The sequence below is a fragment of the Lepidochelys olivacea genome, assembly GCF_965140295.1.
Source record: "Lepidochelys olivacea isolate rLepOli2 genome assembly, chromosome: 7".
Classification (NCBI taxonomy): Eukaryota; Metazoa; Chordata; order Testudines; family Cheloniidae; genus Lepidochelys; species Lepidochelys olivacea.
In genome coordinates, this window is record NC_140417.1 from 77,459,964 (window position 1) to 77,476,115 (window position 16,152).

Genomic DNA, 16,152 nt, shown 5'->3' on the forward strand with positions numbered 1-16,152 from the left:
CCCAGGAAAGGGGGTATAGGGTTTGGGAGGATTTTGGGGGGGGAAAGACGTTTCCAAGCAGGCTCTTTCCCTGTTATATATTTGTTAGACGCTTGGTGGTGGCAGCAATAAAGTCCAAGGGCAAAAGGTAAAATAGTTTGTACCTTGGGGAAGTTTTAACCTAAGCTGGTAAAAATAAGCTTAGGGGGTTTTTCATGCAGGTCCCCACATCTGTACCCTAGAGTTCAGAGTGGGGAAGAGACATTGACAGACACACTGCATGGAGACTTTGTGAAAGGGCTAAAACTGTACATGACTCTCAACTGCAAGGTCCTGGTCCCGTAGGTCAGACATTTCCTAATGTTTGTAGATGCTTTGATTTGGGTCGATTTCTACCTAAAAGACTGGCTGAATTTGGAAATATACCTGTTGTAGAAATTAAAAGAAAAACATGTTTAAGTATTTCTGCTTCATCACTTCAGCATTTAATTTATGGTCTCAAGACATTTTGGGGGGAATAAATGAAAGTGGTACATGCAAGACTTTGTTCACCTTGACAAAGCCGTGGCTGGGATGATTTAGTTGGGGATTGGTCCTGCTTTGAGCAGGGGGTTGGACTAGATGACCTCCTGAGGTCTCTTCCAACCCTCATCTTCTATGATTCTAGGTGATTTAGCCCCAAGCAAGGGGGCCTTGTATTGCTCTCTAGAGTCACCTGCCAACCAACCAAAAAGAAATATTGATGGGTTTGGAAGGGAGTCCTTTCAAGCAGAAGGCAGAGCTGTGATGCAGGAAAGGGGCAGAGAACTTGCAAGGCAGTAAAACGAGGAGGATCTGCCTGAGAAAAAGCCCTGCCTCTGTGGTACTCACTGATCTGGAAATCAATGCTGACACCACACTGGTGAAAAAAAAGAGAAAAAGTCTAGCACTACTGTCCTATTATCTTCTTTCCTTTTAGAAGGACAAGCCAAAAATGCCAATTGTTTTTAGATGGCTTATAAAGAGATCCAAAAGCCAAATCTGACAGAATAATTTTATGGGTAGCTGAACTAAATCAGAAACATTTCAGTTTAACACAAAAAGTTATTGTACAAATTTACCCACAGCAAATGTTTTTTAGAATACATTTGACAAAAAGTTCAGGTAATTTCCCGTCCTTTTATTTTTTTTAAATTTAATTATTTATTTAAATTTCCCTACTTCTGAGCTTTCCCTGCAAGCAGAAACAGAAATGCCAGATTTCAGCGAAGGAGGATGTTTTGTGAAACAGAGAATTCTGAGTAATTTCAAACAAACATTCACATTCCTTAGAATTTATCTGAACTACTGAACCCTTTGAAGTCCATTAATCACCAATAGTTTTCCTTCCATTCCCTGGATCATTTTAGTGCCATATATAGAAATATCCCCACAAATGTCCCCCTCAGTTTTACCACATCCTTTGAAACCTGCATGTCAGCTGCAATTCTTCTGGCTGAAGTGGGACTGGAGGAGAATTATCCAAATAACACTTAACCATCTGAAAGGGTCTCGTTTTAATTCAAATTAAGTCTTTCCCTCAGCCTGGATTTAGCACACTAGCTGTACAAGACTCCCAAGCCTTGACAGTTCATGCACTGACAGACTGAATCCAAGAATTAAACCCAAGATCTCCTTTGTGGCAGCATAAAACATACTGCTATCAACTCAACTATGTAAAAGAAATTTTTATTCAGTTATAAAGGTATCTTTCATGCATGCATTTCAAAGAGCTGGAAAAAAACCCCTACAGATAGATATAAGCAAGACAGAGTTTTAAGTGGACTCAGAGTTTAGTAAATGCAATAGCAGCCTTCATATGAGATGGAAAGGAATTATAAGTGACAAGTAAGCATAACAAAATGACCCAAAGATGAAGGACCTGTCTGCACACGGACAACAGATGGAAGGCCTGATTAACTAAAATACAAGGAGTGCCCTGACGTGAAGAACTAAAGGTTTCCAAGTAAGGTAGGGCAAGACAATGCAGTGTCTTACAGGTGAGTGGGAGAATCAATTAATTCTATACTTTACTGATAGCAGTGAAGCTTCTTAAGTACAGGTGTTATGTGCGAAACTGTCAAAATACCCTGAAATATATTCACATTTTGTAGTGAGTAGCATGCAGACCTATTTCTAAAAATTCTGTAACTTCAGGTTTTCATAGAATCATAGAATATCAGGGTTGGAAGGGACCCCAGAAGGTCATCTAGTCCAACCCCCTGCTCGAAGCAGGACCAATTCCCAGTTAAATCATCCCAGCCAGGGCTTTGTCAAGCCTGACCTTAAAAACCTCTAAGGAAGGAGATTCTACCACCTCCCTAGGTAACGCATTCCAGTGTTTCACCACCCTCTTAGTGAAAAAGTTTTTCCTAATATCCAATCTAAACCTCCCCCACTGCAACTTGAGACCATTACTCCTCGTTCTGTCATCTGCTACCATTGAGAACAGTCTAGAGCCATCCTCTTTGGAACCCCCTTTCAGGTAGTTGAAAGCAGCTATCAAATCCCCCCTCATTCTTCTCTTCTGCAGGCTAAACAATCCCAGCTCCCTCAGCCTCTCCTCATAACTCATGTGTTCCAGTCCCCTAATCATTTTTGTTGCCCTTCGCTGGACTCTCTCCAATTTATCCACATCCTTCTTGACGTGTGGGGCCCAAAACTGGACACAGTACTCCAGATGAGGCCTCACCAATGTCGAATAGAGGGGAACGATCACGTCCCTCGATCTGCTCACTAAGCCCCTATTTATACATCCCAAAATGCCATTGGCCTTCTTGGCAACAAGGGCACACTGCTGACTCATATCCAGCTTCTCGTCCACTGTCACCCCTAGGTCCTTTTCCGCAGAACTGCTGCCTAGCCATTCGGTCCCTAGTCTGTAGCTGTGCATTGGGTTCTTCCGTCCTAAGTGCAGGACCCTGCACTTAACCTTATTGAACCTCATCAGATTTCTTTTGGCCCAATCCTCCAATTTGTCTAGGTCCTTCTGTATCCTATCCCTCCCATTTTGTACAACACACCACCACCAAAAGAGTATCAACTATCTTTTAAAAATTATAATGATCACATATTTCAAGACTATGTTTAAAAAGTGGAAAGAGCTTTATTGCTCATTCATTACCAACTATGAACACCACTTCATAAAATTACATGTTTTAAGCCTTTTCTATGTTTCTTCTGATGTACTCACGGTACATATAGAGAGAACCAAAGAGGACGGCTGTATCATAAAAATGACAAAAATATCTCATTTCCCACTGCAAAAGCCTGGAAATCTATTCTCCCTGCAGTTCAAATAACCAACCAGATACAGCACTAATGGCAACTGGAAAGTTGTCTGGAACAAAATATCAAGGCAAAGCTATTTCTTAAAGTTTAAATAGACTGCTTACATAGTCATGGTATATGGTTAATTTTACTTCTGACTCTAAGAATTAGGTTTACTCATTAATACATCTTAGTCATTTACATAAGGATGAGATCATTTTAGCACCGAACACAGAGCATAGAAATGAACCAATTCACCTGGAAACTGCTTTAACTTTTCTCTCGGGCTGAATTCTACAGCCCTGAATTGAGTAAAACTTCCACTGAAGTCAGTGGGCATTTTGCACAATTCAGTTCCACAGAACTGGGCTCAATCTATCTTTCTTTTTAAGGAACACAGAGCTTGTGTGGTCCGTTCCTAATTTAGGAACAGAGATGCTGTGCTACATATAATTCCATATAGTAGGAGTGCTTTGACACTAAAGAATATTTACAGGATCTGTACACCATGCAGAAAGAAAGATTGGGCCTTCTGTTTCAACACAGAATGAAAAGGTGAGGAACCAAGAACAAATGGCAACCAGGAAGACAGTGGTTTCAACTCTTGATGCAACAGACCATCTGAACAACTTACAACAAACTCCAAAACTCAGGATGTGTTGGGAAGAGTCTGGTAAATACTCAGATAATGTTTGTTTAAAGGTGTATTGTAATGGGGTGGCTTGTTCACTTTAAACAGGAGTGGGGCATAAAGCCTTGGACTGGCCAGCCCTGTTTCATGACACATCCCCTTTAAGGAAACAAGTGTTCAAGAGAGCAACCGACAACCTTGGAAATGGGACCAGGTATTGGTCTGGGAGCTACTTCCTGAGCATGATAAAAAACAGCAGTTGGGGAACTCCCAAAAGGAGAGAGAGCAGACAGCCTGGAGAATGAGCACTTTTAGACTAATTTTGTTACATTTGCAAGCAGTTGATTCATGGATAGGAACAATATTTCAAAAGTCTCTCTCTAGATTTAATAGACTTTAATCAAATGCACAGGAGGAAGAGTAACAGAAAGACTCAGCAATAAATACACCAAAAAACCCAAGTCCACAAGCAGTGATCCACAGTAAACAAAATATTCATTTTTCAAGAGATGAAGAAGAGATTAAATGTCAAATCATTTGAAGCAACAGTATTAAGAAAGGGAAAAGAACATTTTAAGATAGGGTCTGCAATGATGAGGAAAGTCAGGGAAGCAAAGAGAAACGGGAGTTCCAAAGATGTGGGAGTACAACAGAGTAAAGCATGATCTTTGTAAATGGCAACAGAATAATGAATTACACAGCTAGCCACAGTAGGAAGATTGCGAGAAGACAAAGAGGCCAGGATGTTGGAGATTAAAGGGAATAATGACTGGCTTCGGCACAATCACTGAGTGTAAGAGTGTGATTTTTACACAGGGATAGGAAGCCATTAAAAATGAAATTGGGGAAGACTTGAAAGCAAAGCAAAGCAAAATTAGATGAATTTAGTGGTAAGAAACCCTCATGTGACTGCATCACAGAACTTTATCTTTCTTCAATAATGAAAAATCTTATTGTCTGGGCTATTGCAAACAATAGCTTTCTGAATTATTTATGACAGCTGAAGCCATGAAATTTCAAATGGTGCACTGGTATCAAATAGCAATGGACTTGTGCACTCAGTCTGAGGTAGATAGTTGTGTCCATATATATTTCTACTACCCTATACACCTCTGAAGAAATCTAGACCCAGAATCTTGGAGTCTTAGATGTCTAGTGGGTTCAACAGATCCTAATATTGCATCTTATCAATTCAGAGCTACTTATGGTGGCCAAAGTTATCTCTGATGTCCCTTCTCCGGTTTAGCATATTCAAAAGATATTTTTATCTCTGCTATAAATGAAGGCTTTTAGAATAAACCACTTTTATAAGAGCAAGAATGGAAGAGATGTACTAGCATAAACAAAGAAGGGCGTGTATGTGTGTGTGTATTTTATGTATATAAACATTTTCATTGCAGTCAAAGAAGCTCTGCACTATTGCAACAGAGCCTCTCTATTCTAGCTATGTTATACAGGTCTCAAGATAAGCCACATCATACACTACTGACATTCATTTGGCACCAGGTCTTTTAAAAGGAGAAAGAATTGCTGATCTCTAATAGGAATTCCATAACAGATTTTCATAAAAATTCACTACTTACAGTAAGATAAGACACAGGTGTAATGTGGGGAGGACAAATAACTGGACTTCACCAATTTGAATGGTCTAGGTATTCAAACATTTCAGTGGACAGGTTGAGACCCTCCAATTCTAATACATGTGATGACAGAAAAGACTTTAATGAGTGTGTGCTTGTATGTACACACACAATATGAGACACAAAGACATAAACGAAAAATAAAATTTGATTTCAGAAGCTCATTTGAATGTCATCGCCACTAAACTTGATCTGTCTACTATGCAATCTTCCTTGGGTCCAAACTGAGCCCAATTAAAATAGTACAAAAAAGGATGACTGTCTCAAATGTTAAACACTTCTCTGTAGGTCTCCTCCAAGACTACCTGATGAAGAACTTGAATGGCCTATAAAACACAGCCCTCTATATTTGGGTATTTTTAGTTTTTAAAATAGATTAGAGTAGAAGGGGAAGTTCACCAATTTTGTTGGCTGTCATCACATCTTAACATGATACAGTGATGCTGCGCAACATCATTTGTGGTGACGAGACATAGCAAGAGGAAAAGAATGGGAACAAAAGATTAAATAGATCTGAAAGTAGTTTCTGTCCCCAGTAGCTGGCCCACTGCCAGACAAGCAAAAGAGTATCTGCTTGTGTGAAGCATTTACTGCTTTGAAGACGATCCCCAATTCCTCTAAAAAGACATATGGTATATATACCTGTATGTAGTGTACTTGTAGCCATGTTGGTCCCAGGATATTAGAGAGACAAGGTGTGTGAGGTAATATCTTTTATTGGACCAAATTCTGTTGGTGAAAGAGACAAGCTTTAATAGCTCTGTGTGGCTTGAAACCTTCTCTCTCTCACCAACAGAAGTTGGTCCAATAAACGATATTACCTCACACACCTCGTCTCTCACATTTATACTTGATCAGTATACTGACGCAGAAATAAATATAGCTGGTCTGAGGTGCAGGAAGAGGCCTTAGCTCAGAGCATCTGAGAAACTCTGATAAAACTTCTCAGACTGCAGGCTGTTGCAAGACATTTTAAAACATACAGTAGAGTTTTAAGCAAAGTATAGATTTGTGGATCTGTCTTTCTTCCCCCTGAAAGGTGAAAGGGAGCTGGTGGCAGGGTTTCCCTCTTCCACCTTCCTCTGTGGGGGATAAGGAGCCAGAAGGAAGGATGTGAGACAGAGCTTCCTTCAGAGGAGGTGGAAGATGTGAACTCCCAGCTGGTCATTCACTCTTCTCAGGTGCTGCTACTGCTCTATTTACAGCTGGGAAGGCAGAGGGCCCCAGAAGCAACTCAGCCAGTCACCAGGTCTTGCTCACCTCACCAGCCAAGGTGGAGGGGATGTTGTAAGAGAGTAGTATGTATTAAAACAAGGAAATCGAGAGGATGTTGAGCCCTCCATCTCCTTGAAGCAGAGACAATGGAGCTGCTCTCCCTCTGACTTTAAGCATGGGTAGGATATAATAGAGGGCAGTGATCAAACTAAAACACACTGAACCAAGATTCTGTGAAGGTGTTGGAGTGTTTATGGCAGTAACCTTTGCTCATTGCATGGGAGTGAAAAATTGTGGATTTGATAGCAACCACCACCACTTCCTTTATTTAAAGTCCCTCAGAACTAAAGAGATTGTTGGTGATGAATTCATCTGCCAAGGAATACAGACTTACAATGCCAATGAGATATGTTTCTATGGATTCAATTATGTTGAACTTAGTGGTAAAGGGAATCTTAAGCACCTAAGAGTTGAGTGAATGTGCTCCTATGACTGATTACATTCCAGACTTGGAAGACAGATGAAATCAGGTCACAGAGGAGGCAATATTGTCAACATATGTTTAAAAAGGTCCTGTCAGCAGCCTTGTAGTGGCCCATCCACATGTTCATAAATAAGTGATGTGGGAAAAGATGATTTCCCACCATATGGTTTGAACAGATTTTGTTTGGTCTAGAACTTATACTTAAGTTTCATTAAATAAATTATCATGATTGAACTAGTTTACAGACCACATACTCATATGAAAGTAAATATCTGATTGAAATGGAATTAACTCCTTGCAGATGTGCATGTGCACACATGCTTTAGTGTTGTCTACATCAAATAACTGCAGGAAATTAACTGAATTTTAGTCAAATATGTTTCCCCCCCCCAAAAAAAAATCTGGCAAACCAATTCTTTTTCCATTTTCACTTCCAGCACTCTTTTTCAAAACTAGACTCGATAAGAGGCTATAGAGTTATGAATGATGCCAAATTAAAAACAGTGTACATTACTTTATTGTTATGCCTACATAAAATGAGTTAGGTATGTTTTAGGGACATTTGTACGTGGTTGCAGCTTGAGCTTTATCCATTTCTCCCATCCAGGCTGCAATCTTAGGTGACAGTACAGTACTGAGACAGAATCGTTGTTGGATGAAAAAGTGACACAGATCTGGATATCAAAGTTTCTATGTTTATACCAAAGGAGTACTTGTGGCACCTTAGAGACTAACCAATTTATTTGAGCATGAGCTTTCGTGAGCTACAGCTCACTTCATCGGATGCATACCGTGGAAACTGCAGCAGACTTTATATACACACAGAGATCATTAAACAATACCTCCTCCCACCCCACATATCTATTCAGGGGACACCATCACAGGGCCTAATAACATCAGCCACACTATCAGAGGCTCGTTCACCTGCACATCCACCAATGTGATATATGCCATCATGTGCCAGCAATGCCCCTCTGCCATTTACATTGGTCAAACTGGACAGTCTCTACGTAAAAGTATAAATGGACACAAATCAGATGTCAAGAATTATAACATTCATAAACCAGTCGGAGAACACTTCAATCTCTCTAGTCACGCAATCACAGACATGAAGGTCGCTATCTTAAAACAAAAAAACTTCAAATCCAGACTACAGCGAGAAACTGCTGAATTGGAATTCATTTGCAAATTGGATACTATTAATTTAGGCTTAAATAGAGACTGGGAGCAGCTAAGTCATTATGCAAGGTAGCCTATTTCCTCTTGTTTTTTCCTAACACCCCCACCCCCCGGCGTTCTGGTTAAACTTGGATTTAAACTTGGAGAGTGGTCAGTTTGGATGAGCTATTGCCAGCAGGAGAGTGAGTCTGTGTGTGTGTGTCCCCGGGAAAAGTGGGGGTGGGTGAGAAAGCCTGGATTTGTGCTGGACATGGCCCACCTTGATTACCATGCACATTGTAGGGAGAGTGGTCACTTTGGATGAGCTGTTACCAGCAGGAGAGTGAGTTTGTGTGTGTATGGGGGTGGGGGGGTGAGAGAACCTGGATTTGTGCTGGAAATGGCCTACCTTGATTATCATGCACATTGTGTAGAGAGCTGTCACTTTGGATGAGCTATTACCAGCAGGATAGTGAGTTTGTGTGTGGGGGGGTGGAGGGTGAGAAAACCTGGATTTGTGCTGGAAATGGCCCAACTTGATGATCACTTTAGATAAGCTATTACCAGCAGGACAGTGGGGTGGGAGGAGGTATTGTTTCATGATCTCTGTGTGTATATAAAGTCTGCTGCAGTTTCCACAGTATGCATCCGATGAAGTGAGCTGTAGCTCACGAAAGCTCATGCTCAAATAAATTGGTTAGTCTCTAAGGTGCCACAAGTACTCCTTTTCTTTTTGCGAATACAGACTAACACGGCTGTTACTCTGAAACCTATGTTTATACCATACCTGGTGTGGTCTGCTTATACCTCAGACCATACCATCTTACCATTTCTTCATCAGATTTTGCATAAAATTGAATCCTTCAGGACAATAGGAATTAATGAGTATCCATCACCACAAACTGGAACCTACTTGAAATGAAAGAACAGAAGCACCCCAGAGAAAACCCACCTATCCAGAGTTAAGAAATAAAGAACATTTTTAGAAATCTTTCCAACCAAGTTTTGTTCTCAGTCTTTTTTTCTTAATATTTCTGTCAGTTTCCCTTTCCCCCTCCCAATGTCCTGTATGATTTTGATCTGTAATTAAACAACATGCAGTAAAATACAGGCTAGGATTGATACTCTGCCCCCTAACCCCTCATCTTTAAAAAAAAAAAAAAAGGGATTAACTGTTCCATCTTTTTACTCATCTCAATGAAAAATGAAACAGCAGGAAGAAATTCTCCCCAAGATAAATCCTATCACTTGTTCATCATGTCACCTACAGCATAACCTATTTATATATAATTCTGCAAAATTAATGGAGCAGTCTTCCCCAAAGAGAGGCAGATACACTGAGAACTTGATAGCGCTTGTTATGCCACAGTTAGGACAATTAAAGGTCTCGGCTGATAGATTCAGACCTCTCCATGCACCACGAGCATAACAGAATCTACTTTGCATAAAACAACAACAATTTTGAAGGGTATTTGAAGGGACATCTCATTAAACAATCTTCCAGGCAGAGAAGACTGGACACCTTTAGGTTTAGTATTAAGTGTTCTCGAACTAGCCAGCTTTTCACTGTTCTGCAAGGTTTGACTTAATTATGAGAACACACTTCAAAGTACAGAATATAATTTGAAAACAAATTCTGTAAATGAATATAAGCAATAAACTCATCTGCAATTTATAAAGGCTCCTAGTTGTAAAAAATATTAAAAGAAACATACTAAATATGTTAACACTGTATTAAATCATTTTAGAACAGAATAGAAATGAACAGGGTAAGCAGAGCCTGCTATTATAAAATTTGACCAGTGAAATTCCATTAATAAAATGGATCCCAAATGGTTTTCTTAAGATACACCAGTTTGCTATTACACACAAATGCATTAAGAGACTTGGCAGAAGGAACGCTACTGCCAGCATGATAGGTTTCTAAGGCCTTGTCTACACTACGAAAAGTCGATATAAGCTACACAATTTGAGTTACGTGAATAGCGTAACTCAAGTCAACGTAGTTTAGATCTACTTACTGCGGGGTCCACACTACGCGATATCAACAGGAGATGCTCTCCCGTCTATTCCTGTTACTCTTCTTGATCCGGTGGAGTACAGGAGTCGATGGGAGAGGGATCTGCGGTTGATTTAGTAGGTCTTCACTAGACCCGATAAATTGACTGCCAATGTATCGATTGCCATGCATCGATCCCCTGTTAAATGTAGACAAGCCCTAAAACAGTTTCTTTCGGAGCTAAACTCTTTTCAGCAAACCTTGTTCCCATGTGTCTCACACGACGGGCCCAATCCTGCAAACATATGTGAGAGTCATTTTACTCATGTAACTAGCCCCACTGAACTCAAGGTACTCAAGTCCCTTTGTGCGTGAAAGATTAGAAGTTAAGTATGAAGAAGTTAAGATTAGAAGTGGTTTTCCCCATTCACTCAGTAAACGTTGGATCACAGTTCAGAAGATGCCTGATTTTGTTCTGCTAGTCTCTAGTAATTTGTTCAGTGACAAAGTGTCTGCTACAGAATATCACGTCGGTACTTCAGGGAGGAAGAGGAAACGCGAGGTACAACCATATTTACAAAGTCAGGCTTCATAAAGTTCTAAATATTAAAATAAAAATTGTTTATACCTGAAACCTTCATAAACACTTGAATGAGTTTGGAAAGTAAGGTCAATTTTATCTTAAATCAATAACTTATTGTTAAAATGGGCACCTTATATAATCAAGACATGCTATACTTTAGGTTCTGATTCAGCAGAGCACTTAAACACATGTTTAAGTACTTTGTTGAAATGGGAACTTAACTGTCTTTCAAAAATCACACTGCTGGCCAAAGGACAACGTCTCTGCAATAGAAAGCACTTTTTACTTCACAGCTCTTGATAAAACATTCCTTTAAGATGACACTGGATATAAAGAAGGATTTACATACATAAAACTATAAACTTGCATATGGAGCTTTACAATGTGAAAATTTCAAGGGATGTTACCATTACTCAGCTGATTCAGCTGATAGACAATCTTGTTATGAAGAGAGAGAGACAAACACACACACACACCAGAGTAGGCTAACTCCCTTGAAAGTTACTCATTTTATCTAACACTGATTCACACAACTCTGGCTTCTCTATACTTCAGGTGCATTGAAAACGGAGCCACAAAGAAAGAACTATTTACAGACATGAAGTGCAAAACTGGTGCAGATACTATACATATAACATTTTTAACTGGAGAAAAGAGGTCTTTTGAAAAATATCAGCTGAAATAAGATAGGAGCAGATGTGACAGGGAAAAGAAAAAGGAAGTTTCAGAAGGAAAAGAAATACTGACAGTTCGTGCAAAAAATAAGGCCTTGTATGTGTCTCAATCACAAAAAAAAAGTTTATGACATCCATTTTTAGTTTTATATGCCTTTTATATGCCTATTTCAGGTAGCTGATTCACATTATAATATACTGAATTTCCTGCTACTCAGCAGCGCTTCTGCTTGCATTGATCAAGGGCCAGATTCAACTCCCTCTGAATTAAATGGAAAGACTGTCAGAGACATTAGAATTAGGCCACATTTTGCACTTTGATAAAACCCTACTGATAAATTCTCAACATTTACAAGATTATTGTGTCAATGAGAACTCTGTGTAGACTTTGGTGTTCATGTAAGAGAACACTTCCCTTTTATTTTAATTAAGAAAACAGCAAAAAAAAAAAAAAAGACTCCTATCTTTTAGCGATTTGGGATTTAAATCCGGTCCTAAGAGAATGACCCACCCAACTCGGCAGATCAGTTGTTTATATATATATTTTGCAACACAAGAGATTATGTTTTCCCAACAAACCTGTTTGTTAGCTCAGTAATAAGTGAATTGATTATACTTCATGATGCTTACTTAAGCAAGGAAAACTGGTGTTCATTTTCATAAAATCACAGCCTCATTTTTGTGAACACAATAGTCTGAAACATTACAGTATTTGTTAATATTTTTGTTAACAGGCCTTAACATTTTTCTTAAGTAAATGCAGAAGAGTAAAACTGTACTGCCTTTTAAATATGCGTATCTGTTTAATCCTTACAGTTATCGTCCTTGTAATAGGCAGAAATAGGAATACCCATGATGGTTATAAGGCCTCATGTTTCAAAATTCAGAGCTGCAAATTTCTCTCTACTAAATATTACTGCACCTATTATTTAAAAGTTAGACTTGGCTCATTTTACCTTCCATAAGCAAATCGTCTGTCTTTGTGATGGTCACCAAAAGTATCCCAGAGTCTGAGAGAAACACTCACTTCATCAACAACATCCCGGGAGCGTTCAAGGACCTAAAATAGAATAGACATTATATTTTCCTCCCTCAATTAAAAAACTCACTACAGGTAAAATTGCTACTCTCCTTGTAAAAAAGATATGATGCATGCTACACCAAACTAGCACAGTGTTAAACTTTATAATATGTAAGCACAATATGAGTATTTTAAATATGTTCTTGTCACAAAAAAATTCGGAATGTAATTGTGGGCTTAGAGAAAAAGTGGATGCCTTGCATGTTAGATGGTATCTTCAAATACTTTTTATTTTTGAGTTGCCCATTACCATATCTTGACCATTAAAGAGCTGATCAATAACAATCAAACTTATTGTGTGCACTACACATTTAATAAACTGGAAAATCCTTACCTCTTGGCAGACACGGTACTGATCAATTGCCCAGACGGTTGGTACGTGAGTTGCCAGGAGCTGATACTGTGTCAAAGTGGTATTGCATGCCCTTGCGCAAATTAAGCGAGTCTTCCCCACTGCATTATCGCCAACTACCACACATTTTATGGTTTCAACGTTGGGTCTTTCGTAGTCCATGTCAGTGTCCATTTATCAAGAACTGCAACACAATAGTTACATTTGTTTTCTAATATAACAGAAGTTGTGTTATTTACAATAAGATCCTTCCACTTGCTAAAGACAAGAATGAAGTCTTAAGACAAAGCTTATGCAAGTTGTACTAAAGTTGATGAACAGTTCCTTCATATAGGACACACAGTTACTGAAACATTTTTTACCTTGAATGGCTTATTCCAGTTAGCATGTTATTATCTCCTTGGTTTTCTGTAAACACAGACCTGCTTGCTCAAGATAAATCTTGGTGAAGCTAGGTCTGCTAGCACAAACTTACATCTCACTAACTACTTTTTATGTTGAGAAGCGGAGGAGACTAGACTTCAGTGGGTTTGACCTTAGGAATTATGGCATAAACCTTTTTTTGTACTACAAGTTTTGCCTTGCATTCTGTCCTTTCAAGTTTTGGATTATGAGAGTCAACCTAAAAAGACAAGTTCTAACTATATTCTGAAGTACGTAAAGCACGATGAAAACTGAATCACCCAGATATATACACAATATAAATTACAACTAAAAATGTACAAATATCTTACTTGTGAGATGACAGAAGAGCTCTGACTTTCTGCACCCCATAATTTATATTGATCCAATTCAACTCAGTGATTACTGTATCCTGCATATGTCATATATCCTCTCTCTGTTTTTATAAGATATATTTCTACAGTCAAAAATTTTTCTTTTATGAAAGTAAACAATTACAAAAAACATTTTAGAATGTTTACAAACCAGATTAAAGTCTATATTAAAATCAAGCAGTCTAACTAGAACTTGTACATCTCATTAGAAAAATCTGTTTGTAAGATACTGGAATTGTTTTGCTAAAAAGCAGAAATATATTATTTGTTTTTTAAAAACACTGTCCTTGTGGAAAGTTGAAAATGGACAGATTTCCTTAATAAACATTTGTGTGTGTGTTAAATTAGTGAGTGGGTGGGAATATTGCCGGGACGGTGAGGGGGAGTGCGGGTTGGGGGGGGGGATCAGAAGGGGAGATGCTATTTTTTAAAATGAAGTCCAATATGTCCCTTGAAAAATCTGCCATTTTTCCCTCTGAGAGATATAAATGAAGGATCATCGTTCAGAGTACCTGATTTTGCTCTCCTAATCTCTAGTAATCTGTTTACTGACACAGTGTCTGCTGCTGAATATCAATAAGGAAGGAGAATAAGAGAAAATACAAGGCACAACCATATTTAGTAGGGGTTGCCGAACAGATTTAAACAAACAAACAAACGAGGAACCTACATGCAGATTTCATTAATTGCCAAAATACAGGTAATCTTTTATTGAGAGAATATTTTTTCCTCACAAGAAAGCATTTAAAATTAAGGAACAGATATAATTAAGATAGTGAATGATTCTACTTTACATGTTCTTTTTTCTAAACCACAGTTCATTCAGCCAACATTAAATCATAATGCCAATTAAAAAAATAAATGCTATTTTGCTGTTCTTTCTTTGCAGTCTCAAATCCATTATTTTCTATGACACTTAAGAATAAGTACAACTTTTCAGTAACTATTGGACTGTGACTAATTTTAACTGTGCTTTTTCATTACTTCAGCTGATATGACCTACAGCAACAAAAGTCAGTGTTGGGACTAAATATTACCCAACCAATTAAGATACTGGATGTGCACTGTGGAGGCAGAATTTAAATAATGGTTACATTTTTTACCATATTTGTGTGTGGGGGGGCGAGGGAAATAAAGGGATCTTCTGAAGCACAGACATTTATTACCAGACTAGAGTGAGGCTGTGTCACTCTTCTGTCACATTGATCTATTGATGTAGCTATTACACTTTGGAAGACATTTCGTATAGGGTAACTTGTCAAAATATTTTGATATTGCACCAGCATATAGATGGTTTTCTCACAGTGAGGACACAATTTAGGCCCTCATCTCACACCTGAATGTGCACAGGCAGAGGCGGATTAATCTTTCGTGGGTCCCTGGGCCAGAGCAAGTGGGGACCTGTCCACACCCCTTCCGCCTGCAGCCCCCCTCCTCCCCCACCCCCCCAGCCCAGCCACTCCTGCCGGGGAACTGGGGCTTGCCCTGCCACACCTTTTCAGTGCTCCTGCCAGGGAGCTTCCTCCGCCCGCCCAGTACTCCTGCTGGGGAGTGGGGTCAGGGCATGGGGGCTTCCCCTGCTTCCCGGCAGGAGCACCGGGTGGGCAGAGCGGGTCAGGGCATATGGGTGCCCATTTTTCCTGGGACCCCCAATTGGCTGGGGACCCTGGGCACAGGTGCCGTAGGCCCAGTGACTAACCTGCCACTGGCTGAGGGTTCTATATGGGGACAGGAATCTGTCTGAAAAGACAGTTGCAAGATTGGGGCCTTTGAGTCCAATAAGTTATTTGGGGCAGGGAACATGCTTTCATAGGTGTTTCTGCAGCACCTAGCACAATGGGGTGTCTTGGCACAACTTTAACAACAGGTCTCCAGGGAATGAAAGAAAATGACACAGCATATGCACAGTTTGTACATTAGAGAAAATTAAGCCATCAGAGTAAGTCCTAACAAGCGTGATCTGAATTCGAACCTACATTCCACCTCCATAAGTAGTAGGAAAGCAGCCATCTTAGGGAGAGTGACAGGGACTTTTGGCTAACTGGCCAATTGTGCCCAAGTTAACACTACAAGCCATACTATCCGTCTGTTGCCCCACACACTTGAAAGAGTGCTTGCCTATTGGCTGCTTGGCCATTGAGCAAATCCCATACAAGACTCTGATCCTTTGCGTGAAGCCTTGAACCAAAGGGGCTCCACCAGTTGCTAGGCTCTGCTTAAATGGATCTAAATGTAGGATCAAGGCCACAGTAAATAGCACTGGGAACAACGGGTCATTCAGTTCCTCAGCTG

The 16,152-nt window shown here is 39.5% G+C and overlaps 1 protein-coding gene across 6 annotated transcripts in view; it reads right to left on the bottom strand.

Annotated features, from left to right (window-relative positions):
- Nucleotides 1–16,152, bottom strand: part of RHOBTB1 (Rho related BTB domain containing 1) — an 84,797-nt gene that overhangs the window by 29,931 nt on the left and 38,714 nt on the right. For 5 of the 6 annotated variants that reach the window (XM_084633938.1, XM_084633934.1, XM_084633935.1 and 2 more), the window contains 2 exons: nucleotides 13,067–13,268; nucleotides 12,608–12,711 (listed from right to left, as the gene is read on the bottom strand). In XM_084633938.1, the coding sequence (XP_084490064.1) occupies nucleotides 12,608–12,711; nucleotides 13,067–13,258 (296 nt within the window). In that variant the 5' untranslated portion in view covers nucleotides 13,259–13,268. Of the gene's footprint in view, nucleotides 1–10,416; nucleotides 10,436–12,607; nucleotides 12,712–13,066; nucleotides 13,269–16,152 lie in introns of those variants that run through there. The other variant, XM_084633939.1, reaches the window with a different exon arrangement.